The sequence below is a fragment of the Abramis brama genome (assembly GCF_963993115.1).
Source record: "Abramis brama genome assembly, chromosome: 13".
NCBI lineage: Eukaryota > Metazoa > Chordata > Actinopteri > Cypriniformes > Leuciscidae > Abramis > Abramis brama.
The window spans coordinates 20,421,031-20,446,195 of NC_139975.1; the positions used below are offsets into that span (position 1 = coordinate 20,421,031).

At 40.2% G+C, this 25,165-nt stretch overlaps 1 protein-coding gene across 1 annotated transcript in view; it reads right to left on the reverse strand.

The window, feature by feature from the left end:
* The window catches only part of tenm2a (teneurin transmembrane protein 2a), a 297,220-nt gene that overhangs the window by 3,262 nt on the left and 268,793 nt on the right, over nucleotides 1–25,165 (reverse strand). Inside the window, exons 14-30 of the mRNA XM_084133288.1 lie at nucleotides 24,163–24,363; nucleotides 23,847–24,032; nucleotides 17,052–17,198; nucleotides 15,918–16,128; nucleotides 15,424–15,543; nucleotides 14,633–14,894; nucleotides 13,975–14,242; nucleotides 11,102–11,245; nucleotides 9,880–10,129; nucleotides 9,708–9,728; nucleotides 9,339–9,568; nucleotides 7,148–7,302; nucleotides 5,999–6,888; nucleotides 4,357–4,532; nucleotides 3,124–3,359; nucleotides 2,655–2,951; nucleotides 353–1,970 (exon numbers count right to left, since the gene is read on the reverse strand). Coding sequence (XP_083989414.1) covers nucleotides 353–1,970; nucleotides 2,655–2,951; nucleotides 3,124–3,359; nucleotides 4,357–4,532; nucleotides 5,999–6,888; nucleotides 7,148–7,302; nucleotides 9,339–9,568; nucleotides 9,708–9,728; nucleotides 9,880–10,129; nucleotides 11,102–11,245; nucleotides 13,975–14,242; nucleotides 14,633–14,894; nucleotides 15,424–15,543; nucleotides 15,918–16,128; nucleotides 17,052–17,198; nucleotides 23,847–24,032; nucleotides 24,163–24,363 — 5,412 coding nt within the window. The remainder of the gene's footprint in view (nucleotides 1–352; nucleotides 1,971–2,654; nucleotides 2,952–3,123; nucleotides 3,360–4,356; nucleotides 4,533–5,998; nucleotides 6,889–7,147; nucleotides 7,303–9,338; nucleotides 9,569–9,707; nucleotides 9,729–9,879; nucleotides 10,130–11,101; nucleotides 11,246–13,974; nucleotides 14,243–14,632; nucleotides 14,895–15,423; nucleotides 15,544–15,917; nucleotides 16,129–17,051; nucleotides 17,199–23,846; nucleotides 24,033–24,162; nucleotides 24,364–25,165) is intronic.

Consider the following 25,165-nt stretch of genomic DNA (forward strand, 5'->3'; position numbering starts at 1 on the left):
ATTTTGTATATATATATATATATATATATATATATATATATATAAATCAGTTATAATAAATGTAATTAATAGTAATAAAGTAATAAAACTGTTTTTGATCAAATAATGGCAGCCTTTGTAAGCATAAGAGACTTCTTTAAAAAATGGTAGTGTATGTGATGTGCGTCTCTGAATACATTTTTTGTTTTATTTCCATATCATTCAACATTAGAAGAAAAACCTGTATTTATTTTATTACATCATTAAAAAAAAGACTTAAAGAACTAAATTAAACATGTAAAACTGACAGCCCTAAAAAACTAATAAGCTGGCAAAGCTGCAAAGGCACCCAATCATAAAATCATAAAGTCACCTGTGACATAATTCTTCACATCCAGCATGTCACTGAGCGGGTTGTTGTTCTTGAACATGTACAGGTTGAAGGGTGCCAGATCTTTGCCGATCTTCTGCCACATGGTGTAATCAGGCGATGTCCATCTGGCCGCTAAAACATCATAGTCTCTCTGCGTGAAATGCGCTAACTTGGTTAGTGAGTCATAAAGCCCTCCATGGAAGCCGATGACGAGCTGGAACTCAGGGTTGGAATCGTGGTACACCTCCCCATAAGCGGTGTACTGCACCTGTTTGATCATTTGCCCGTTGCTGCTGAAGACCGCCAGTGGCGTACCGGTGTTGTCAGAGGCGATGTAGTATTCCTCCCCACTACTCACCTCCATGGCAAACAGATGGCCCTGCAGGTCATAGTACAAAGAGCTGATTTCCGAGCTGGAGTGGTTGAACACATGCGTGACCCGAGTCGGGTTGTTCAGGTCAGCATAAAAGAACTGGAGGTGCTGACCCAGACTGTTCTTAGTAGACACCCTGCGTCCGAGCCCATCGTAACGGTACTGCACGCTCCATCCTCCAGCTGCACGGCTGTAGGCGCGCACCAGCTGGCCTTTAGAGTTGTAGTCGAACACATCGCCGCCCCTTTGGCTGAGGTAACCGTCCTCGTCCAGACGGTACTGCACGTCACCGAGCCGTGTGATGCGGTCTCGAAGGTCATAGCGGAGCGGCATGAGTCGGGCACTGTTACCCGGGTTGAGCAGATGTAGGTTGCCGTTTAAGTCGTAGCTGTAGCGCCAAGTGGACCAATCGTTCACTTTGACGCCGCTGAGTTGTCCGTCACCGTCGTACTCATAGCGGTACTGCGTGGTGTTGGCGTACGGGCCGATCTTTAGCTCTCGTTTGATTACTCTGCCCATGTTGTCGTACTGCACCGTCATCCAGTACATGAGAGAGCGAAAGATCTCATACTGAACCTCTTTGATTCGCCCGTGAGCATCGAAATGCTTGCTGAGGGTCATCACAGCAGTGGTGATTATCTGATTGATGTCGTAATAGATGACTCCGAACTTTCCAAAGTGCTCCACTTTACCGGAGATCTCGTCATAGCGGTACAGATCCACAGGGAGTGGCGTCTCGCTGATCACCGGCTTCATGCTGGCGATTCGGAAACTATTGTCATGGTAGGTGTAGTCAAAGCGTGCGTTCACCATCCCTTCCTCTGAAAAGCGATAGATCTGTTTGTCGATAAGGGGACCCATTTTACGATAGCGAATCGTGCAAGAAAAGCCACCGCTCTGCAAGTTGACCATTTTTAGCACCCCTGCGGTCTCGTCGTAGCCAAAGGTGATGGCTGTGCTGTCATACAAGATCTCTGAGAGCTTGGCCAGCTTGCCGTATTTGTAGAGGACACGACGTCCAGTACCCAGGAAGTATGTGGCCTGGGGACGTCCATCCTCACTGAAGTCGTAGATGATGGACGCGTTGCTCTCTGGTGGGTTGTAGGTGTTGCGTATGTAGCCGATGGAGACGTGAGTGAACATGGTGTGACGGGCGACACTGGGCATGGTGACAGCCGTGATGCGGTTAGACGTGTCAAACTCAAAGATGTATTGTCTCTGGCTCTGCAGGAGAAGCACCATGGACTGTAGAGAGAAATGTTTTCAGAACATCATTATCACATTCATATTAATTAGCAACAACATCTTTAACAATCTGTCATAATTCGAAATGAAATCAGGCATCATAGTGCTCCGAATGTTGGATAATTCAATTAAAAAACAATTACTGAATGAATTTTGTATTATATGGTGTGTTTTTAAAACAAAACAAAACAAAAAGATACCGAATTTTTAGTTAGTTTAAGTACATCAATGCATGATGATCACTAAATTGTGTTAAATACATGCTTCAAGATATTTCAATATTTTACTGGAAAGCAAGTAAAAAATAGTGTTGAAGAATTAAAATTTATTTATTTCAATGACTAAATAAAAGCCATTAAAATATGAAAACAATATTTGGTCACACTTTAGATTAGGGTCTCACTATTAACTAACTATTAACTATGACTTTTGCCTCAATAAACTCCTAATTACTGCTTATTCATAGTTAGTAAGGTAGTTGTTACGTTTAGGTATTGGGTAGGATTAAGAGATGTAGAATATGGTCATGCAGAATAAAGCATTAATATGTGCTTTATAAGTACTAATAAACAGCCAATATCCTAGTAATTTTCATGCTAATAAGCATCTAGTTAATAGTGAGAATTGGACCCTAAACTAAAGTGTTACCCAATATTCCTACCTCACTTTAATCAATAATCTCACCTTGTCCAGGTAACTGTAGCTCCACACCTTTCCATCTACAAAAGAGCGTGAGAGTATTCGTCCCTGCGGGTCAAACTCTGTTCTCTCACTCATACTGCCTCGGTGCAGACCCACTAGCTGGCCTGTACTGGAGTACGACACATTCACCACTGCAAGGCTGCTGCTGGGTTGCCATATTGCTGGTCTGCCCTGGGCATCATACGTGATTCTCAGAGTAAACTTCCTGTGGTCGTCATAGATCTTCTCCGTCCGTGTGTTCCTGTCGAAGTCTATTGACAGTAGATTGCGCCCATGTGCCTGCAAATTGCACAAATATTTGGCATGAAAACCACTCCATTTGGTGAGATGATTTGGTTACTGATTAGTTGATTTATCAGATCAAGCAGGATTCTTGCACAACTTTGCTTGCAATGCGCATAGAAATAATGTACATAATTACAGTAATTAAAATCTTAGAGCAAGTGCCCACCCGAAGTTTCCTGCCAAACACAGTGACCTTGCCCTTGGCCAGCTCTTTGCGCAGTCTCCACTCGATGGAGTTCAGGCCGTTGTCAGTGGGGAGGCTGATGTTCCTGCGGCCGATGGTGGGACTCACTGATCCTGCCAGGATATGGGGCTCAGTGTGGTAGCTGATTCCCATCCCATTCGCGTACATTACTCTTAGTGTGCCATTGTTACACAGTTGGTAGCTGTTCCGTACTTGATCTGCAGGGGGCAATAGAGTGACATATAAAATTACCATAAAATTAAGAGCAAAAAATGTTTCATAACAAATGATCAACGACAAGAGGACAAAACGACGACGACAAAAAAGGCTTGATTTATTTTAAACTCATGAAAGGGCTGTGGGGCATTTATCAGCTCAAGAACAGTCTGGTTGTCTATCTTAGGATCATAAAAGATAACAAGAGAAGTGCTTTGTTCATAACAAATGATGTGGATCCCTGAATCCCTTTGTTTCAGAGTGCCACAAACATTTATTATGCTTCAAAACACACACTATAAATAAATTACAATCCATGAAACTAATTCATGAGCAGAAGGTACGTTCATAATTGTAGATAATATCGCTTATAATTTATAAGGAAGCTTTTAAAAGGCATTTAGTCAATTTATTATTCGCCTCATGAGCGTGTCAAGGTTAGATTCAAAAGCATCCTCTGAGAGACGTTCTCCTTGGACTAAATCCTCTGTATTTCCTTCAAAAGGTTCCTACCCCATCCTGTGTTATGTCTGATTGTTTTGAAGTTTTACTTTTTTTGTTTAGTCTGCCATGGGAAGGAAGTAAAACATTTTTGCTTTCTCCCTTTGTCTTTTGTTCTTTCATCTTAACAGATAAAATAAGCTTTGGGAAAGCGGGGTTTGTGGTTGAGGACAGATGAAGATGGTGAATATTTACTTGGGATAAGGTAATGAATTTGTCTCAAATGATATGCATCACAGCAAAACACAACTGTAGTGCTAGGCTTGGGAGAGAAAACAAATGATGTTTTCTGCACTGAATCATACAGTACTTTCGCTTCTAGCCTCCCACATGAATGTCGGGTCTTGCCGTGTAAGTTTGTAGGCACTGATATATAAAACAATTAAGTTAAAGAGTGAAACGAAATTTTAAACCAACTCAACTGAGCACATAATCATTTTCAAAATGATTTATGAAAACCCAAATGCATATTAAAAAACGGCTACTGAGCCGACATACCTTGCACAACAGTATAGGAGGCTTCTACTGACGAAAGATTAGTGATAACAGTGACGTCATCATCCCTGTTGGAGCTCTCAATGTCAATGTTGATGGATTTTTCGATCTCTCTATGCAGACTTGTAACCATTCCCGTGGGGTACGTCACATTGGTTAGCCTCCCTTCACTGTCATACCTGCAAATATACTAAATGTTAGGGAAAGCCATTTTTAAAGTTCATATTAAAGTAAAGCACTGGGGACTTATTATAATTATGTCCAAAACCATCTAAAAAAATAAATAAATAAAAGTTACGTCCATGCTTAAAACAAGTCTAATGAGGTTTGCTGGACCTAGAAGGTCAGGCAGTTCTGGTTTTAGAAGCCAGTTAGCTCAACTGAAAACAAGCCATCTAAGATTTCTTTAATACTAATGTAAAGTAATTAACAAACAGGTGTTTGAAAATTTGTTGACTTTTAATGTAGATGTTCTTAACAGAGCCTATAATAGTAGAGGGAAAGGACTGAAAGGTCTAGTAATGTGCAGACAATGACTCCATATGAGTTCAGTGTTATCCCTGTATCTCTCTCTCTCTCTCTCTCTCTCTCTCTGTGTGTAACATTACATTAGGGAGTAGATCTGGATCCTGCCACAGATCTGTCACAGTCTGGCTGATGTCTATGCCAGTGCAGTGGAGTGTGGGGAATTGTGCATTATCAAGAGCTGGGTTGCTCTGTCCTCTTGCTGGAGATTTACTTTCCAGCAGAGTGTTCCAACTCTAATCAAACACACCTGAAAAAGTTAATCAAGATCTTCAGGTTCCCTTGGAAATTAAAGGCAGGTGTGTTGCCAGGTTGGAAAAGACAGGAAAGAAATTTATCTAGTGTTCCTTTCAAAGTTATATAAATGATAGTCCTACAGGATAGTCCTCTAGCTTTTAACCATACTGTGTTTGATGACTTGTGTCTAATTATTATCAATGTTGAAAACAGTTTTCAATATTTTGATAGGAATTTTTTAATTTTGTGGGAACTGTTTTACATTTTTCAGGATTGTTTGATGAATAGAAAGTTCAAAAGGACAACATTTATTTGAAATATAATTTTGTGACTATAAATGTTATAGTTAAAACTTAATGCACCTGTCTCTGCAAAAATCTGTAGATGTTCTATCAGGTTTTATCCTTAAGTAATATTAGTTTCAACTCATTTTATTGATTTTTCAGCATTTTATTTGCTTAAGAGTGAATGTTCATCATTAACTTTGTATCTACATAACTTAGACAGTTACCTCTGATAACAGATCACTCTAAATTGTAATGTAGGCTCATCCATTTTCTTTAAAGCTGCTTTGAAACGATGTGTATTGTGAAAAAGCGCTATACAAATAAATGTGAATCGAATTGAATTGTATCTCCCTAGGTGCCGCCATGTTCATGTGACATCTTACACCCTCGTCTTGCCAAAGCTTTCCATTTTCCATTCAAACTGTGGATTTGAATATAAATGTAGTTCTTTTTCAAGTGCTTTTCTGAGAATAATGTTGGGCATTTTGACTCTCCAAGCTGAATGGAACATAGAGAAAATACTACATATAACTTCTGCTGAGTGTAGATGAAGAATTTAATGTACACACAACATGTCATAGACCACGAACACTTACTCGTAAAAGGTTGTCCAGCCCGTCTCGTCTGCCTTAGTGGCCAATAGGCCAGTGTTTCCATTGTATCCCAGCAGAACGATCTCCTGGTTGAGAGCAGAGATAGAGCGCAAGCTTCCTGCAGGATCCAGTCCCAGCGTAACCACCTGATTATCAGGCTGTAGGATGAGCCTGAGCAGACCCGCTCCACCCTGCCCAGCCCCATCCCTACGCACTTTCACTGTATTATTACAGTTATCCACCACTGTGGCCAGCTCTCCATCAGGGCCATAGCTGAAGTTGTAGAGGGGCAGGCCTGTCACAAGACTGATGGTCTGTAGGTGGAGACCCTCTTCGTTAAACACATACAACTCTTGTTCCTGAGGGGACGCAACCTCATATAGCCCCAGCGCTGAAGGTCCCGGTCGGTTAGTGCGCACAGCGCGGATCCGAATGTTATTGAGATCTGCAATGTAGAGCGTGCCATCGGGTGAGACAGCCAGAGACATCGGGGAGTTGAGGCTGGCATCTGTAGCGTAACCGTCGTCTCCTGCAAAGCAGTTACAGTTGACATCGTTCTTGCAGTCGCACTCCGACACAGCGCCAGCCAGCAGCGACATCTCTCCGTTGGTGCTGACTTGCCGCACGCGGTTGATCTTCTTCTCGTCTGTTTCGGCGATATAGAGCACGCCTGAATGGGAGATGCCAATAGCCGTGGCACTCTCCAGGGCCGAGTGGATGGCAAGTTTGCTGAGGGAATAGTCGATGCCAGGCACCTGGCAGTGCATAGGCCGCCCCGCGATGATACTCACTTGGTGGTTTTCAGTGATGCGTAGGATAACATTGTTCTCTAGCACATAAAGAGAGTTATCCATGGGGTTTACTGCCAAGTCGGTGGGCCACTCCAAGCGCACCTGGATAAAAAATGAATTAAAGTTGAAATCAATCTTTCAGATTCACCAAGGACTTTTCTTGCATCATTTTCTGGGCTTCTGATAAAGGTTTTGCAAGCCTGCTAGACATGATTAATACTTGCATATCTGCATGTTTAGCTTTGAGGGTCTGTTTTGAAGATTTAAGATTTAAAGAAGTAGATTTTGTGATCAAATGAACCATCCAAGTTCCTGTCTCTGACTGCAAATAATTAATAACATGGGCTGTCGACATGCTGACCTGACTGACATCCATGCTGGAGTCGCAGCTCAGTGGGCGCACAGCAGTGAGGTCGTTTGCACCCAGTAGAGTAGAGATGATGCCGTTTTGATCGACTTTCCTAATCATGGTGGCATCCACAAAGTACATAAGCCCGTTCTTATCTACAGCAATACCTGAAAAGAGAAACAAACAGGTAAAGAGTCAGCTAGGAAGTTCAGGGGTGACAAAGACACAGTAACCCTTTGCCTGTTAGACTTGTTTATTTTTGTCTTCTGTGGTTCTTAATGATCAGACCAAGTGAATCTTTGATCTGGTTTCAACCTGTTCTAAGTTTATCTTCAGGCTCTTCTCAATTTGTCTTTCCCTACCAAGTCCCTGTCCTATATAAGCTAGCAAATAATACACGTCCATCAAGTGTCACTCCTGTGTCAACTCATCAATTCCCCTTATCAGACACAGAAGGCAGAGCAGACGAGAATATCTCGAAGTGCTGACAAGAAGATGTTCATAAAATGGACCTGTGTAGGTGTATGGTGCAGAGGGACTTTGAACAAAAAGACAGGGAGACAAATAGCATGAGGGGAGAGACTGAGTGCACTTGACTGAGTCTTTTCACTGTGAAGTCATCTGGGAATCGGTAATGAGGCCTGTGTAGTCTGTCACCTCTCTACTTTCTCTCTCTCACTCCAGCTGCTCAAAATCAACGTCACATACAGAAAATGTGACATCCTTGACAGTTTGGTGTCAGACTGGCTATTTTTTCCTTACACCAAACCTGGATTTCTCTTTGAAAACCTGCTCTAACTTATCATTGCACCTTTATCTTTCTTTTTTCATTGCTATATATTTGTTTTGGTTGAATATGTTGTGCTTTAATTCCAGTTTATGTTGAACTTCACCCATTGCATGCATGTAGAAATTATATTCATACAAATTTATAAATGGAGATTTAATGTTTTTTAAAAATGTTTTTAAATACATTTTTATTTTATTTATAATCATTGGTGTACATAATATTAACTAGTATAAACCCTTTAAAATTAATTTCAGTTTATATACAACAAGCTAATGAGAATCTCTAGAGGAAAATGTAATTGTTCAGATGTTGCTCTTTCATAGCTCAGGAGAATTAATCAAGTTCTCAGTTTACTTATCATCTCTGTCTCAGATGTTACTCCTCTTTAAGCAGAAAAACTAAACACAAATGAGACAACTGACCGAGTAATACAGAAACCTTCCTGCAAAGCTACAGTACTGTGAAAATTTTAGCCACTTGTGTAAAAATGTAATTTAATCAAATCAATATTTAGTGTGACCACCCTTTGCTGTTAAAACAGCTTTTGTCCAGGTACACTTGAACATAGTTTTTCAGGTAGCTTTGCAGGAAGGTTTCTTCAAGCGTCTTGGAGACGTTGCCACAGTTCTTCTGGATTTAGTCTGTCTCAGTTTTTTCAGTTTCTTCATGTAATCCCAGACAGATTCGATGATGATCAGATCTGATGTGGATCACACCGGCTGTTGTCAGACTCCTTGTGCATACAAAAATCTCACTGGATTAACAAAATTAATGGCAAAAGGAATGTTTGGAAATATATATATTTAGGAATTAGGTCAAATTACAAAAAAATAGGGTCATGGCTTAATGACAATGGAAAAATTAGGGTTCCATGCCCAAACCAGTACCACTGAACCACTGATCTAGGAGAAAATGAAATATTCAAGAAAACTTACTGTGATTTTTCTTTCTATTTGATCTACCCAAACACAAACTCTGTATAATACAGAAATATGCTCACTCACAGCTCTGAACTGTAACATCTGAGAGTTAAAAGAGCCAGCACATTAAGTAAAATTATCTTTGAAAGACAGACAGAGAGAGAGAGAATACCAAGAGACTCCAATAATCGAAGCCAGAGACTCGCACTCCCCATAGCACATTCAGAAATTAATTAATAGCTTAAGGTTGAACGTTCTCTGTGATTGTGGAAGCAGCTGGAGGATAAGGCTCTTTTTATCCTTGTTAGGTGTCACTGCTACAAAGGAAACAGATGTAAAGACAGCCTGCAGAAACATTTCTTCACCTCAGACAAGTGTGAAGATGTTAGCATGATTTCAACTGATGTGAAGGGGATAACCCATGCAATAAGATTTAAAACTAAAACAACTGATTTAACTTTTGCTATGGTATTCTTCAATGTTTCCACCTCACCTTTGGGGCTCATGAGAGTGGCTTCTACAGCTTTTCCCCCGTCCCCGCATCTCTCATCGAAAGGAAGGCACTGCTCTCCTGTGCCCGCCACCACATCGGCATTGTCGGCCAAAAGTCTCCCCCCTGTGAGTGATCGCACCTTGTAGATTCGCCGTGAATTTGTGTCAGAGATGAACAGAGCCCCGGAGATTGGGTCCACAGCCAGGAAGTACTTATGAGTCGGGTTGTTACTATGAAAAATTAGGTAATTACGGAGTCAGTCCTGCAATTATGTAATTAGCTATAATGTGTTGCTCTATCATTATATTGAGTGAATAATCCAACCGAAGAGTCAAATGTGAGAGACAAACTTAAAAGTTAGAGGCTCACCTATGTCGAAAATCCTTATTTCTGTAAATGAAGAAAAGAACAAGAATCACAATTATGGTGCTAATACGATGAGATGGTAAAAATATATTGTATATTTAATTTAAGAGTAATTTATTTTTATTTTTATAAATTATGAGTAAAATAAAAGTCTCCTCTGGCCCTTTTTCAATACCTGAGCTCCAGTATGCGCGTGGTATTGAGGTTGGGATAAACTCTGCGAACGAAATTCAAGTCTCCGACATAAAGGCTGCCATCAATGCCTGCTGCTAGGGCTACAGGTGCCAGCAGCTTATTTCCATCAGCCAGGCCATTACAGCTCGGGCATGAGATGCTTCGCCGACGCCCATTACCCATGATGCTTGTGATGATGGGTGGCTGCTGGGACACAAAGATGTTCTCACCGCTGCCCTTATGAAGGATGCCTGGTGTCAGACAAATAAAGAAACAATAACTATTTAAATGGAAAAAAGAAAGTGCCATTTTAGTAAAAGTGGTTTACCTGAGCCATTTATGAACATTACAACCACATTTTCAGGGGATTACATTAAATTATTGATCAAAAGAGGAGGCTATTCCACTAAAAGCAGCCAAGGATTACATTGCATCAGATTTTCAGTGTGTCACAGAGGTATGGCCCTCCCCTCACTCCAAATCTCAGACTCAGCTGGTCTGAGACTGGTCTGGAAAACGTTATTTTACAGTTTAACCAGTGACAATCAAGACTCTAATTTGAAATGAGTATAATTACTTATTACACAACAGAGTTCACAAAATTATCAAATCTTTGAAATATTTTTGAAAAAAGTATCTTATGTTCACCAAAGCTGCATCTATTTGATAAAAAATATAGTAAAAATAGTCAATGTATTATTACAATTGAAATCAAGGCTCTGAGGGATAGAATAGAGTGCGTTAAATAGATTGCACTTTTGTTAAACAACATACCGATTTTCAGCTGACAAAACATCTTTCCAAAAAACTAAATCTTTTAGTAGGCAAAAATTACATAAAACCTTTATACAGACTCTACACCCGTCCTTCACAGACTCGTTTTCATCTGCGTTAAGTTCAATATAGTGTCAAACTTGACTAAGGTCTATTACTCCAGTCTTCAGTGTCACATGATCCTTTAGAAATCATTCTAATATGCTGATTTGGTGCTCAAGAAACAGCTATAATACATATTATAATACATATTATATATTATAATTATATTATATATTATATATATATATATATAAAAAAAATAATGCATCATTTGACGAACATGAAACAATTAACTAAAATGTGCTAAAAAATAAAAAAAAATAATGAATGATTGAATGAATGAATGAATAAATGAATAAATGAATAACAGATGCATTTGCCCCCAAATTAGAACAGAAGGCTCATACCACTGCGCAGGTTGAGTATGTGGTGTTTGTCCAGAGACCAGCCGCCCAGATTGGAAGGTTCCAGCTCATAGCCCTGAAGCATAGCCGTTCTCTTCTCCCACAGCACCAGGCTAAGACATGATTCATATTCATACCCCACAGAGACTGAGGGAGGGAGAGAGAGAGAGAGAGAGAGAGAGAGATAGAGAGAGAAATGTATCAAAACAGCATATAATTAATTAACTACATGACAGGCCAATATTAAAGATGATTAATTTACATACAATGGAAGCAGATTGGATGGGGAATCTAGCAAGGAAATAGTGAGGAAGAATATAAATATTTATTCGAAAACCAAATGCTAAATTAACAATAAAAAAAAATAAAAATTCAGCACTTAGAGACACATATGAGGCAACCAAAAGCAATAAGTGACCCTGCAACAATCATCACATTTCTCTTTCCAGCTTTGCCGACTGCTGGGCAGAAGTAGGACATATCAGGTTCTGGGCAAGCCTTCACAAATCACTGCAGCTTGGGTGCTTTCACAACCACAAAGCACCTTGGTAAAGTGTGAACATGATTTGTTCAGACACCCTGTGGCTGGACATGACTTCAGATTTCACTTTTCAAACAGGACTGTGTGATCTGTGCTGCTGCCACAGGGTCATTACAAGATCTGTGCTTCCACAAAAACTTTCCTTCCAGTTCATGAAAAGTGGATCACAACTCCATGAATCCATTAGCATAAATACATATGGATATATACCAACGAGGCAGGTGAGAATTTATAGCTGCATAGACGCGAGAGGGACTGTGGGTATAAGAACCCCAAAATATAATAAAAAAGACTAAGAGATCGAGAGCTGGAAGGTAGACAGGCTTGGAAAGCAAGGGAAAGACAAAGAGAGATTAGTGGGTGTTATAAGGAGGTCACCCTAGACAGAGTGCTGTTCTCAGCGTTTCCCTCGGCTCACTGCGACTGCTCTCTGAACCTGTGTGTTTTTCTGACAGGGACGGTCAGGCTGAATGATCCTTGGGTCCTACGTTCACACGGATGAGCACACATCCTGTCTGATGTGTTAACTCTCACTGTGTTCAGTCAATAGAGTGACCGATTAACCATTCCTGTTTAACTGATGTGTGTCCAGGATGCTGAACGTTCAACACAGCCGGCCAGGGTCCCAAATCAACAACCGTCAATTGGCAAAAGTGGGTAAATTTTATATTTGGCAGGTGAATTTCGCAGTGTCACAAGCCAATCTGGAGGATGGCAATTTTATAATGGATTAGTTACACTAGATTACGCGGAGACCATCTATCAGTAACGTAATTTACAGTAGTGAAAAACATGACAAGACGAATTTGAAAAATGGTGCGGTGGGAAAAAAGCACGACTCAAGTTCTCCAAAGCATGAGAGCACTTACCATTAACTATAAGAGCAGAGTTTAATGTGGGCCGGGTTCCACGTCAAGTGCTGACAGCATTTGTGCCGTTTAATGCACTTGAGTGATGTGTTTTATGCATTTACCAGCGCATAACTTACATTTTACGGTTACATTCCTTCTCTGTAATTGTTATGAACTGAAAGTCATCCACCAAACAATTTGTATTAACAGTAGTGATGCACCAAAAATATTTTTTTTTTACCAAAACCTAAATTAAAGTTTTTTATTTAGCCTAAAACCAAAACCCAAAATACATTTTATTTAATAATCAAATAATTAATCAAATTTATTTACTAATCAACACTCAAAACCGAAGCTGTATAAGCAATTAAACTGCACCAAAGGCTACATATTCAGCTATGAACACTGAATGGCTTTCCTGAGATAAAAGTAGTTACGTGACAGATTGTTATACATACAAGCGGTTTTATTGATGTCATTCTGCATATGAAACACTGATTAAGTGATTACATGAGACAAGACAGATTTCAGTAAGTTGTACTGTTTCTTTCTACATACCTTCTGATGTTCATTCATGTATATTTCGTGCTATAACTAGTAGGGGTGTGAACCTACACTGTTCTCACGGTTCGGTGAGATAGCGATTACGATTATCATGTCATTGATTCAGTTCAATTCGATATCACGATGTACTGCATCCTCAATTTTTCATTTTACTTCACATGTATACAATTCTGTCAATGAATACAAGCAGTCATATATATGAACTGAACCTTCAATTTTACCTGCTCAAAGAAAACACGCTTCTTGAATGTATCAAACATCAAACAAAACACAAGTCTGGGCACAGAAGACAACAGGAGCATTTAGAACACACAAAAGTAAATACTAAAAGTGATAGCTGCCATTCATCCACGACATACATGAGACAGTAGCTCTGCCAGGCGTTAACAGCTCGGGGTGAAAACGGCTGATGTGATTTCTCAAGTTAGTGGTATTAACCCCTGCATATTTTATTTGTGCGTGACATACAGCATGTGTCTTCTCCAGGTCGTGCTTACCAGGTTGTTCATAAAAGCCGAAATATGCTCAGATGTAGGCTTTTAAAGTAGTTCGAGCATTTTTAATTACTTGCACTCGCGTCTCGCCTCCCTCTGCCATAGTATGCTACCGCGACAAAGCACGAACGCGACAAATGACGTCAGAAAAGTGTCAGTACATTATAATCGGTTATGGTCTATTAACTGAACCGATACCGAATCGTCAAAAACATGAACATGTGCTCATACAGGTCAAACAATAAATTAATGTTCACCGAAATAGATATTTGAATAAAATGTTTGTTTGGAGGTCAAATTTACACAAATTGTATTTTTTAAGAACAACGACTAATGGGATGATGACATTTATGGGGAAATTGTGTCGGAGCATGTGTGCTAATAACTAAGCCATGCATTCAGTCACAATCGATAGTGTGTGCTTACCCACTGCATCAGAGAGGCCATAGACACGCTGACCGTATGCATCAGTCTTGTCCCATATAAAGGTGTAAGCGAGGTTAGGTGAGGCGTGGAACCACTTTTGGAAGAGGTGGCCCTCCACAGCAACCATCAGATGGACTTTGACTAGGCTGAGGGGCACCACGGCTTGAGTCATGGTGATCTTGAGCAAGGAGCGGTAACCTGAGGTCCGGGAACTGAGGTGACAGAGCTTCAGACTGGTGCCAGGAATCTCTAGCTGCTCATGCAGAACCTGGTGGACAGATGGAGGAATGACTTTCATGTCATAGGAAAAGGGTATTTTCAAACAAAAAAGGAAAATTATTAAGAAGGTCAGAGGGCAGAAGAAAGACTAAGAAAGATGAAAGGACAGGGAAATGCCAAAAAACAGAAAGAGTATAATTAGAGTGAAAGAGGTTGATGAGGGATGACCTGTGAGTTTTGTCAGGTTAACAACCTGTCAGCTAATTTAAGAGAGAGTGCTCAGGGTGCATGAATAAAGTGAACAATGAACAATATTTGGGACACTAAAATGAGCAAAATTGAAGGGTAAAGTCTAACTGAAGAATCCCATCAGTGCAAAATGCATTAATCTGCTAATTACAATAATGGAGGTCTCAAGGAACCAAGGATCTCATCACACCTGTGTCTCTGGAATGATGGACCTCTCTCCTGGCCTGGAACTGAAGAAAGAGGAAAGGGGGGAGGCCACTACAACAGGATCAGGTCTCACAAATCCACTGAGGTCACAGCTTGGGATGGTGTTCTCCTCTGTCTTCAACATCAGAGTGTCCATGGCATAGAAAATGTTCCAAGGGAGCCAGACCGTGCGTTCTTGACTCAGAAATGGAGCTCGCTCGAAGCGTAGGGTAAAAGAGGCTCCACCATTGGCAATGAGGTCAAATCTAATGACACAAAAAGAAAGCAAGGGGGAAAGGCAAACAGAGTGTAAAAAAAGTACTTGTGTTATTCTCGGTTATTGATAGCGCTATTACATTCTGAATGCTTTAACCATTAAAAGATGCCATTTCGCTGGGAGGGATAATTCATTGTTTTAATATATTGCAGTCATTTCAATGGAAAGACTGAGTTTGCTCTGCTCTAAATGAATCTAATAAAGATTTGTTCATTTAGAATATAGCTCTCTAAATCACTAGAAGCTTATGTAAACAAGTAAGTCACAAAATAAGGCTTGGCGGCAGAAATAATCAAAGTGTTTCAGAAGGGAAAGGGAAGTTTGTTGCCGTCCATCCTTTTCTAGTTAAAAATCAGTTACATGAATTTCTTACATTAAAATTCAAATTGCGATTATCCATCCACTTTGCTACCTCAATTTGAATTCAGGAATTGAACTGGAATTATTTAAGTGGTATTATCAATTCCATTCTGAATGGCATACAACTCTGGTCCGTACAAGTACTACATTGAACTTACGTTCCATCCTGGCGTGTGAGGGTGTAGCCGTACTGGGGGTACTTGACAAATGACACATTAACTCCCACCAGCGGGGTTCCATCTGTAGTCACTACCTGACCTCTGATCAGTGATGCCAGACTGGAGAACACAGAACAAACAAGATGACATCTATAACCAATATATCCAAAGAGATAGCATAAAAAAAAAATTAAAAAAAAAATTATCATAAATTTCTCATTAGTCAACTAATCTGTCAGTCTTTCTATGAAATATCCAGTAGAAGATAGACAGGAAGATGCTGTAGCACCAATCAATACAGTTCCTCAAAAACAGCTCAGGGTTACGAAATAAACTGACAATAACTATCTCAGCATTCAATGTTCTCTCAACAAATTGTGTGTACTTCAGTGGATATTTAATTTTTCTCCAATCATACAATGCAGGAGACATGACAATTACCCACTTCCCAACTAAGCAGGTGGGAAGTTGTTGTGCGCAGTAGAGCAAGTTACCTTGCGTTAAAGGGATTGTCTGCAGGGATTATATGTGTGCTGTCCCGGCCCACTAGCATCTTGACACGGTCATAGAAGGAGCGGACTTTTTGCTCAGGGTGCTGGCCCTGCTGGATGACCTGTAAGGGATCCCTAGACCCTCTACAAAGTGGACTGTTTTGGCAGGGACTTTGGATACAGCAGTCTGGATCCATACAATCAGTCAGACCATCTAAAAGAAACAAAGCAGTGGTGTGATGAGTAATGTCATATTACAATGGTGCACAATCAATCAGAGCTGCCTAAGGCTGCAAAAGATTTCTCTCTTCATCTCCTTCTCTGTTGAAAAAAAAGAAAGAAAAAGAAACATTCTTCATCTGTTGAACAAGAGGCCGTTTCATCAAACTGTTCTCGTTCGTTTTGAACACTAAGATGTGGGATTAGAATTTTACCTCAGTCCCAGTATTCGTTTACCAAAGAGTTTGAAAAGTGCTTTCTTCTTTCCCTCACCTTCAGGCTTTGATTTAAATTACTTACTGCAGAACATCTGACGTCCTTTTTGTAATTCCTTGTTTCAGATGAAAGCCAACAGTCCAATTCTATTTATTTTCTGAGCACAGTCATCATAATTCAAAGGCTAGCTTATTCCTATGAAATTTATAAGAATTGTGAACAGATATATACATACAGACAGACATAAAGTTGCCAAGTCTGGTTAGAATTGCACATTTACCTCCAAAACCTCAGTGTACTAAACAGTCACTCTCATTCCATCAGAGAAATGAAATACACTAAAGCTGTGGGGTTTAATCTGTTTGATGTTTAAAAAAAAATTTACCCTATGGCAGCTTAATTTGTTGAGACAACTATAAGCAAGATCATTCATAGGATGACTTCCTTGAAAAAGTGTAAACATGGTGGTGCTAATAAACTCTGTCTGACAGCAACTTCTTGCTCAATTAATGGTGTAAGGTTGGGTTTAGACTACCTGTTTGCAGGAACAATGGCAAACAGGATAAATGTCTGTGAAATCTGTAAATATCTTTGGAATTATGTAAAATACACACAGCAGCTGTTCCTGTGCACATGTGACTGTTCCAATAACATGCAGTCTTTGACACAAAGTTCCCAGAGAGTAAACAAAAGATCTCTCACCTCCTTCATTGTCTTTGTTGTCTGCACATGAAGTCTCCATGGCGACACTGCAGCCCGTGCCTCTCCATCCAGTTTTGCACTCGCAGTGCCAGCTGTTTTGACCCAGCAGACACTGTCCATTTCCATTACATCGGTTAGGACAGCCATCTGCAAGAGCCAGAGAGAGAAGGAAGATTGATTGAGAAAGGCAGAAATCCATCATGCCAGTCATAAGAGCATTGATGTGTCAATGATTGTGACCCAAAATTTGGAAAACAAGCTAGAAATGGTTTCTAGGCTTTAGGTTTGCTTTAAAGTTGACTAAACTTAACTAAATCAAATTTAATGGAATCAAATAGAACTAAAATAAATTGAATTACTATTGAATAATTATTGAATATATTTGTAAAGAACTATTTTGTGATAAAAAAAAAAATACTTTTGGCTTTTAAATTGTTTTCTAGTTATGCAGTTTGTTACCATCTTTTTTTATTTTTGTAAGTTTTCATAAATTGATCTTGACAATCAACTTTTTGTTCAACTGTTTATTTGCTAAACTTTGAATCTCCACTGAACCAAAATTAGTAGATGATTAGAAAAAAAACATAATTTTGGCATTGTTTGCACCAGCTCTGAGACAGCACACAAAGCATATTAACATGAAAACGGCAGACATAATCCAGACAATCAAAACTGACTGCCACAAATGAACATGAAATGCAAATCAGAATGATCCTTTATGTTAATATGTATCTAGGTTTTCAAACTTTTGGCCGTGACACTACAGGCAGACATGCATCAGTGCTCACACACACATATATATCTGCCACCAATGCACTCAATGCCTGCCTGAGGGGGTGAAGTATATGAAAAGCATTACTATTCACACCTCAAATCAGTTCAAACTCTCAGAGAGCAATTAAATTATCTTCGGTAGTCTCCACTGATAGATGCTGTTGGTAGCAAATGAATTTATCTGAACTCATCCATTCAGGAGGGGATATTTGTAAAGAGCACATACACTCTCCGACTGTTCATTTACAGTAGTTGATTTGATTTGTCTGGATAGAGAGCAATGCTCTCATGAAGAATGTGGTTAGGACAGACTGGAGTCTACAGATCAGATTAGGACGGCTCTTTAGGTCGAGGTATGAGACTGTGTGTGTGAATACGTGCATGCGTTTGTGTGTGTGTGTATGCGCGCGCGCGCGTGTGTGTGTGTGTGTGTGTGTGTGAGAGAGAGAGAGAGAGAGAGAGAGAGAACCAAAGACTTTAGAAAAAGAACATAGTGTGGGAGAAAACAGAGGTGTGGAAGTATACTTGTTTAAAAGATGTTTTATAGATAGAGACAGAAGTGATTTGATAAATATACCACAGGTTTTTTGGAGTGAAATGTGGCATGTATGTGGGTGTTTAATGTATGCAGTTAGGGGATAAAGTGTCATCCTAAAAGACAAAAGCGGAAAACAATCTCGTCACAAAAGTTTTAAAAAGAAGAGCATGGATTGATGTGAATGTTTTAAGGAAGCTCTCTCTGGGATAGCCAGATACTGAGATATACAAACACAAAATAAAAATAAAAACACTAAGCACTATTCTTCTTTAGCCGCACCAGTCCATAATTACGCACCCTGGAGATGTGACCTGACATTTCCGAGTCATCAGGAGTTGTGTGTAAATAAAACATGCGGTCTAAAATTCTCAGCACTGCCGTGGGCATCGTCTCTTACCTCGCTGTAAAACAAAATCCATGCTGTGACCCCACACTGTGTCATCAGAAACCATTGCTGGTGTCTCGGAGTTTAATCTCCAACAGTTAACACTTCTGTTAGCGTGTCACAGCCTCCGCTTATGGTTACCCTGGAAACACAGCCTTTTGGAAGGAGCCAGTTTCCTTCATCACAAGGCTATATAGTATTAGGCAGCTGACCTAGCACAGGTGACACTTCAGATGATTTGTGATGAGGGAAAAAGAAATGGCCTTGATCAAAGGAGTGTGAAAACCCAGCATGCACTGGGACGCTTCAACCATTGTAACTCAAATCAAATGTTGCTTTAATTAATGTAATTTTCAATGTCTGGGGTCCTTGAGATGCCACATTAACAGCCTGCTATGCATCGATTGTCACGCAATATTGAGCTGAGAGAAAAGTCACTTAGCAATGATTGCCTTTTAAATGGAGCTGCCATTTTAAGCAGCCAAATACTTATGAAACACCAGAACAGTAAAATCTATGGTGACCATTGATCTTCCTCATTGAGCAGCACTGAGTAGGGTCCTTCTTTCATGCCAAAGGCCAGTCGATTCTCAGCACACTAACTAGAATAAAGTGGGGTTTCACAAACTATTAAGCTATCTGGCTAAAGTAATGTGGGTTGACTCTATTGTAATCTACTTAAAAAGGAGCTGAGATTGCCTAGAGTTATGGGTCAGCGCACACGGTATGAGAGAGATACGCAAAGGTGAGATTGGGAAAGAAGCACACGGCATAGCAAAATTTAGCCACTGATGGATGGAGATATGGATAGAAAGAGACAGATGTATTGGTGGAAAGGAAAAAAAGGAAAGAAAGAAAGAAAGAAAGAAAGAAAGAAAGAAAGAAAGAAAGAAAGAAAGAAAGAAAGAAAGAAAGAAAGGAAAGTAATGAAGGAAAAAAACAAAGGAAGAAAGAAAGCGTAAAATAAGTAAGAAAGAAAGAAAGAAAGAAAGGAAGGAAGAAAGCGTAAAATAAGTAATAAAGAAAGAAAGAAAGAAAGAAAGAAAGAAAGAAAGAAAGGAAGGAAGGAAGGATGGAATGAAAGGCAGGAAGGAAGGAAGGAATGAAGGAATGAAAGGCAGGAAGGAAGGAGAAATAAATGTCTTAAAGGATGGGATTTTGAGGAGGAGAAAGAATGTGTGGAAGATAAATCTAGTCCTCCTCCTAAACCGGCACCCGTCCACTGGCCTGCAGCCCTCTCGCCTTTAAAGGTCATAAAATAAAGGTTAGATTCATAAATCCTCCAAATTCGCCTTAGGAAGAGACCGATAAAGTTCCACAGGGAGTGAGCACCTACTGTATTAAATGCCCTCTGTCTGGGTTTTCCTCACCTATGCTGTTTCATGTACTACTACAAAGTCAAATAACATCCTGAATTTCAGCATAGGCATAGCTAGGAGCTGAAAATTCTCACTCAAATGGCTTCTGAACTTTAGCAGAAGGGGATAATGCCATTCCTTAAAAGGAAATCCACCAAACAGATGTGCAGTTGGGAAGCTGGCATGCATTTGTCTTGTATGCTTATTTACCAAGGGTGGGTGTGGTTTCCACTCATGAGCCAATCATGCATTTGATCAAGTGTAACTCACATCCACTCAGGATACTCTAGCATACAAAGTCAATGCCTCCAGCGGCCATTAATCTGCAGTCATTTCAGCCAATTAGAGATGTGCATTAAAATCGAGTAACTATTATCACTAGCTCTTGTTCTAGACTCGCTCCTATCTACTGATGCATGAGCATTCAGGTGATCACTGTGGGCCCTGCAGTTAAACTCCTCATTATCCTACACTCCCTGCAAACACACCGTACTCTCCCTTCTAAGGAAAGCACACACTCCTGCCCCTCCATTAGTATTCATCCTATGAGTTGGAACTCATGCAGGCACAGAGACAAAGTCATTACCATGCCTCCTGTGGTCCTGCACCCTGTGTGCCGAAATATGTGCAGCAAAAACGTTGCTTGCTGTTCCTGACCCCACTCTGCACCAACGGCTCATATTCACATTTACCTTAGGATCTACTCCCTCCCGATCCCTTGCCTCGCAATATCTGCATCCCTCAGGTACAGCAAAATCTATGTGATCTTTGTCTCCACTTTGCAGTTTCCTCTAATTTAGCTCTTTTGTCTGAGGTGGACTTGATGGAAGTAGAGAGTAGGATGACTGCCTCCTACATCTCTGTTCTGTGCAAACATAAAGCCAGACTCAAACAGACTGCTAAGAGCTGGTGAGCACTACTCTACCTCCAGTAGAAACTGCAGTGTACTTAAAAGCAGGCATTCCCATTTTGCTTAGAGTCATGAAGTTGGCCAAGCCTTTAACTCTGCTCCTTTAGCAGTTGAAGAGAATGGGGGTGGTGTACTGTAGTGGTTACAGCTCAAGTTTATTAACTGGAGTTTGCCGGTTCCATCCGCCACAAGAAGCCATCACTATTGTGCTCTTGACCAAGGCACTTAACCTCATGTTGCTCCAGGGAGACTGTTCCTTTAATACGTTTTGGCACCATTCTATGAATTTCTTCAAAGATGCACAAACTAATGCCTACAAAAACAAAGACTTTAAGGTTAATGCAATTGCTTGGTCAACGCATTGCAAGAGTGTGGTCCTGTTGTGCATAGGATTCTCGTATTACTGTGGTGATAACAAAGCTCAGTACTTAAGGGAGCAATCGAGTTAAATTGAAATGTCATTAAACTCTATTGGTTCTTTTCAATTAGATATTTAAAAATGTGTTACAAGATCTAATTTACTCTGCAAGATTGTCTTCAAACCTTTGCTCCGCTACAGACCTGACAGACTGGCTGGCTGTGACATCATGACAATGTCTTGGCTCATGAATATAAGGTTGTGCTTAAATTAAAAGATAACCTTATAGGACCATCTAATCACCAAATTAACATTCATGAGTCAAACCTTTCCCGCGGTAGGATTCGTAAAGTCGATGATGATTTGGTGTAGCGGAGGTAAGCTGTACAGGTAAACCTCTATTCCATGCATTCAAGAGGTGCCTGCTCGAGTGGAACCAGTTGCACTGGCATTGAGATTTAATATTATGTCATATATTGTTCTTTGACTCAAGCAACAACTTGAACAAGGTTACTCGAGCAGGACTCTCTCTGTAACAACTGTAAGTTGTGGTCAATATTTTGTAGGTAATATGTGTAACAGTTTTATTATCCTAAGTTCTGAAGGACTGACAAGTCATTGCTCTTTCCAAGTAGATCAGACAGATTGGACAGTTCCGTAGCTCAGTTAATGCTGTTGGAGAGGGTCATTTCAAAAGCAACAAAGTGCAAAACAGATGATTAGAGCTATACTATCATCAACTGACAACAAGAATATAAACACACACGCTGAAGAACACAGACTAGCACTATGAACCTACTCGACACAACATTCTACTCCACCACGGCTACTCTATAAACAGAAGCACACAGTCGCTATGCAGCCAAGCTATCAGAGGCGGAGGGGTTGCTCACAACCAGACTAAAGTTCAGCTAGCACTAGTCACAGTACGACGAGGTACAATACCTTCAATACTCCCATCCCAAAAGTCTGCATCAGAGAGGACATTCAGAGAGAACAAAAATGCATCAAAACAAGAAGACAAATGAATACATGTGATTGCTGCATTTGAATCAGTTAAAAACAGAAGAATTCTAAGAAATAAAAATGGAAACTGAAGATGGAAGCACAAGGGTTTTTTAGCCTACAGAAAGAGTTTGGAGACGATAAACAGACTTCCTGTCATGGCGTACAATGGGGAGAAGGATTAAAGGCAGTGCACTTTCAGTCTTTGTCAGATCATCTTTGGAGTGACACACAAACATGCACACACACGCCCACAGATGATGATAGAAAGGAAAAGGAAAATTTGAGTCTATTTTTGAAAGAGAGAAGTCAAGGCAAAAAGAGGTGTGACTTATCAAGGTGAAGACGCCTCTCCCTTCAATCAGTCGCAGCTATTCCGCAAGGACTGTTCATTACCCAGCAGCCCACTCATCTGTCTGTGCTGTTTGATTCATGATCAAACACAACTAAATCTGTTCTAAGTCCAACACCAGACAGAGGAACAGTCTAATTATCCTCAATAACTACCACACACTATTGCACCTGAGCACAGCCATCATTGATCTTTCCTACACCTATAGACCCTGCTGTTCCTGATTTCTCCTTGCTGTGTCTTATGCCCTATTTAAAACTCATATAAACGTATGGTAATGTGATTACATAGAGATTTAAAGGGAAGATTTTTAGTTTGCTATTCTCCACTATTCTCTAAAAGCTTAAAACTTCTCCTCCAGAGATTTGGGCCCTGACTCTAATGACACACTTGATTTGTACTTGCGGTCTTGCAATGACTGTCACTTGTGTCTGTGGTTTTCATAAGACTGTAGGGCAGGGGTTTTTGATCCAGCTCCTGGAGGGCAATGTTCCTACAGAGTTTTAGACAACCCCTGGCATAGGGTGTCCTATATATAAAAAAAAAATTTTGATCTAGATGGGTGCTCACAAACGCCTGCTTTTGTACCAATGTGAATACTCTGAGGAGGACCACAAGCATTTTGAGCAGAATTTGGGAAAGGGAAAGGTTTTATAGTGATGTAGTCTATACCCCATCCTGATGGATCAGTCAAGGATGATCACTAGAACCACCAGTATACATTTTTCCTGGAGTTCTCCTAAATCCCTGAGCTGCATGTGAATAGGTCATGTGCCTAGATCAACATCCTTTGCTGGTCCTGGTGAAGGAATTTCCCAAACGATAATCTGTGCCTAAAATGAGAGAGCAATGATAAAACTGTTCTAGACCCTAACTTTAGTTCTAACCCCTTTTTCTTGAAATCTAACTGGTTGATACGAATTTTGCCCCAGGACCAACAAAGATGATCCAAAAACAGGAGCCTCTTGTGTTAAGCTTCAAGGACAGATAAGAGGAAGGTCTCTATATAATGTTTATGAGAACAGTATAAGCAGAGCATGTGGCATCTGTTGTAATGGTGAGTGTAGGGAGCAAGAAAAGGTCACAGTCTGGGTCAGGGGTGGGCATATGCCTACCGATGGTGCAGTGTTCTCCATTCCAGCCCTGCTCACACTCGCACTTCCCATCCTTACAGGTGCCGTGCTTCACGCAAAGTGGGTTGCACACACGCTGGTCACAAGCCGCACCTGTCCAGCCCTCCTCACAGCGGCACGAGCCACCCATGCATACGCCGTGTGTCCCGCAGTCAACCGAGCAAACCTCTGAGGAAAGAAGAATAGAGCAGTATTGCCACAATTTACATATCATACATTAGAAATCAGGAATAATGAAATGAAAGGTTATGCTAAAACATTTGTATTACAGAGGGTACAATCAAACATGCAGACTGACCAACAGAGCAATCAGGGCCCATCCAATTGGGGTCACAGCTGCAGACGCCTGTGTCTGGAATAAAAGCACCGTGACCGTGGCACTGATCTGGACATTGTGCTCTGGGCAGCTCACAGCTGGGTCCGCCCCAGCCTGGTTTACAGTGGCACTCTCCGTTCACACAGATGCCATTATTTGAGCAGGTTGGATCCAAGCAGTCAACTGCGTACAACATGTGAGAGTCATGAATGAGGATTCATCTGTCATAAATATTAAAGACCCTATGATATTGGTTTATAAACGTAGTTTTCTCTTCTGCGTTGACACAATTTCTATTGAAAAAGGAATACTGAAAGATATAGAAGGGCGTGACCCTGCTTGTTAAAGGCCAAGCCTTTAGTTTGTCAACCACGATCATGAATTTGCTAATTGCTATTTTTAGTCAATACTGGTATTAGCTGAGGGACTTTGTTTATTCTAGACATCGTATAATTGCAGAAAATGCTAAAGTGAAATATGAATCATATAGGAAAGACTGTACATTTTAAATTAATTTATGCGTTAAAATATACATTTTTACTTTTAGGGATACATTAGTTAGTAAACTAGCCTAAAAATTAGTAGATGTGAACTAAAAGCCACACAACTACATGTTTAATAATCAAAGTCCTATCTTCTAATTTTTTTTATACCGGTACTTAATTATTTATTAAACCAAATCATTATATCCATAAGTCTTACTGTATACCTTTAGATGCTGAGAACATAAACGTACAAAGAAAAGAAAAAAGCAATAATGCAGGAGTTAAAGCAAAAAAAAAAAAATCTTTTGACTGAAAATCTTTCCTCGGCCAAACCCCATTCCACAGCCTGTCACACACTCAGTTTGAGAGCAGTTTTTTCTTCTTCTTGTAATTAGGAGTATAGTGAGTACATGCTTTACCTTCACAAATGAAATACTCAAAGATAATTTGCATTTAAAGAAAGGCCATTTTGAACTGCGTTTCTATTATTTACACACTTT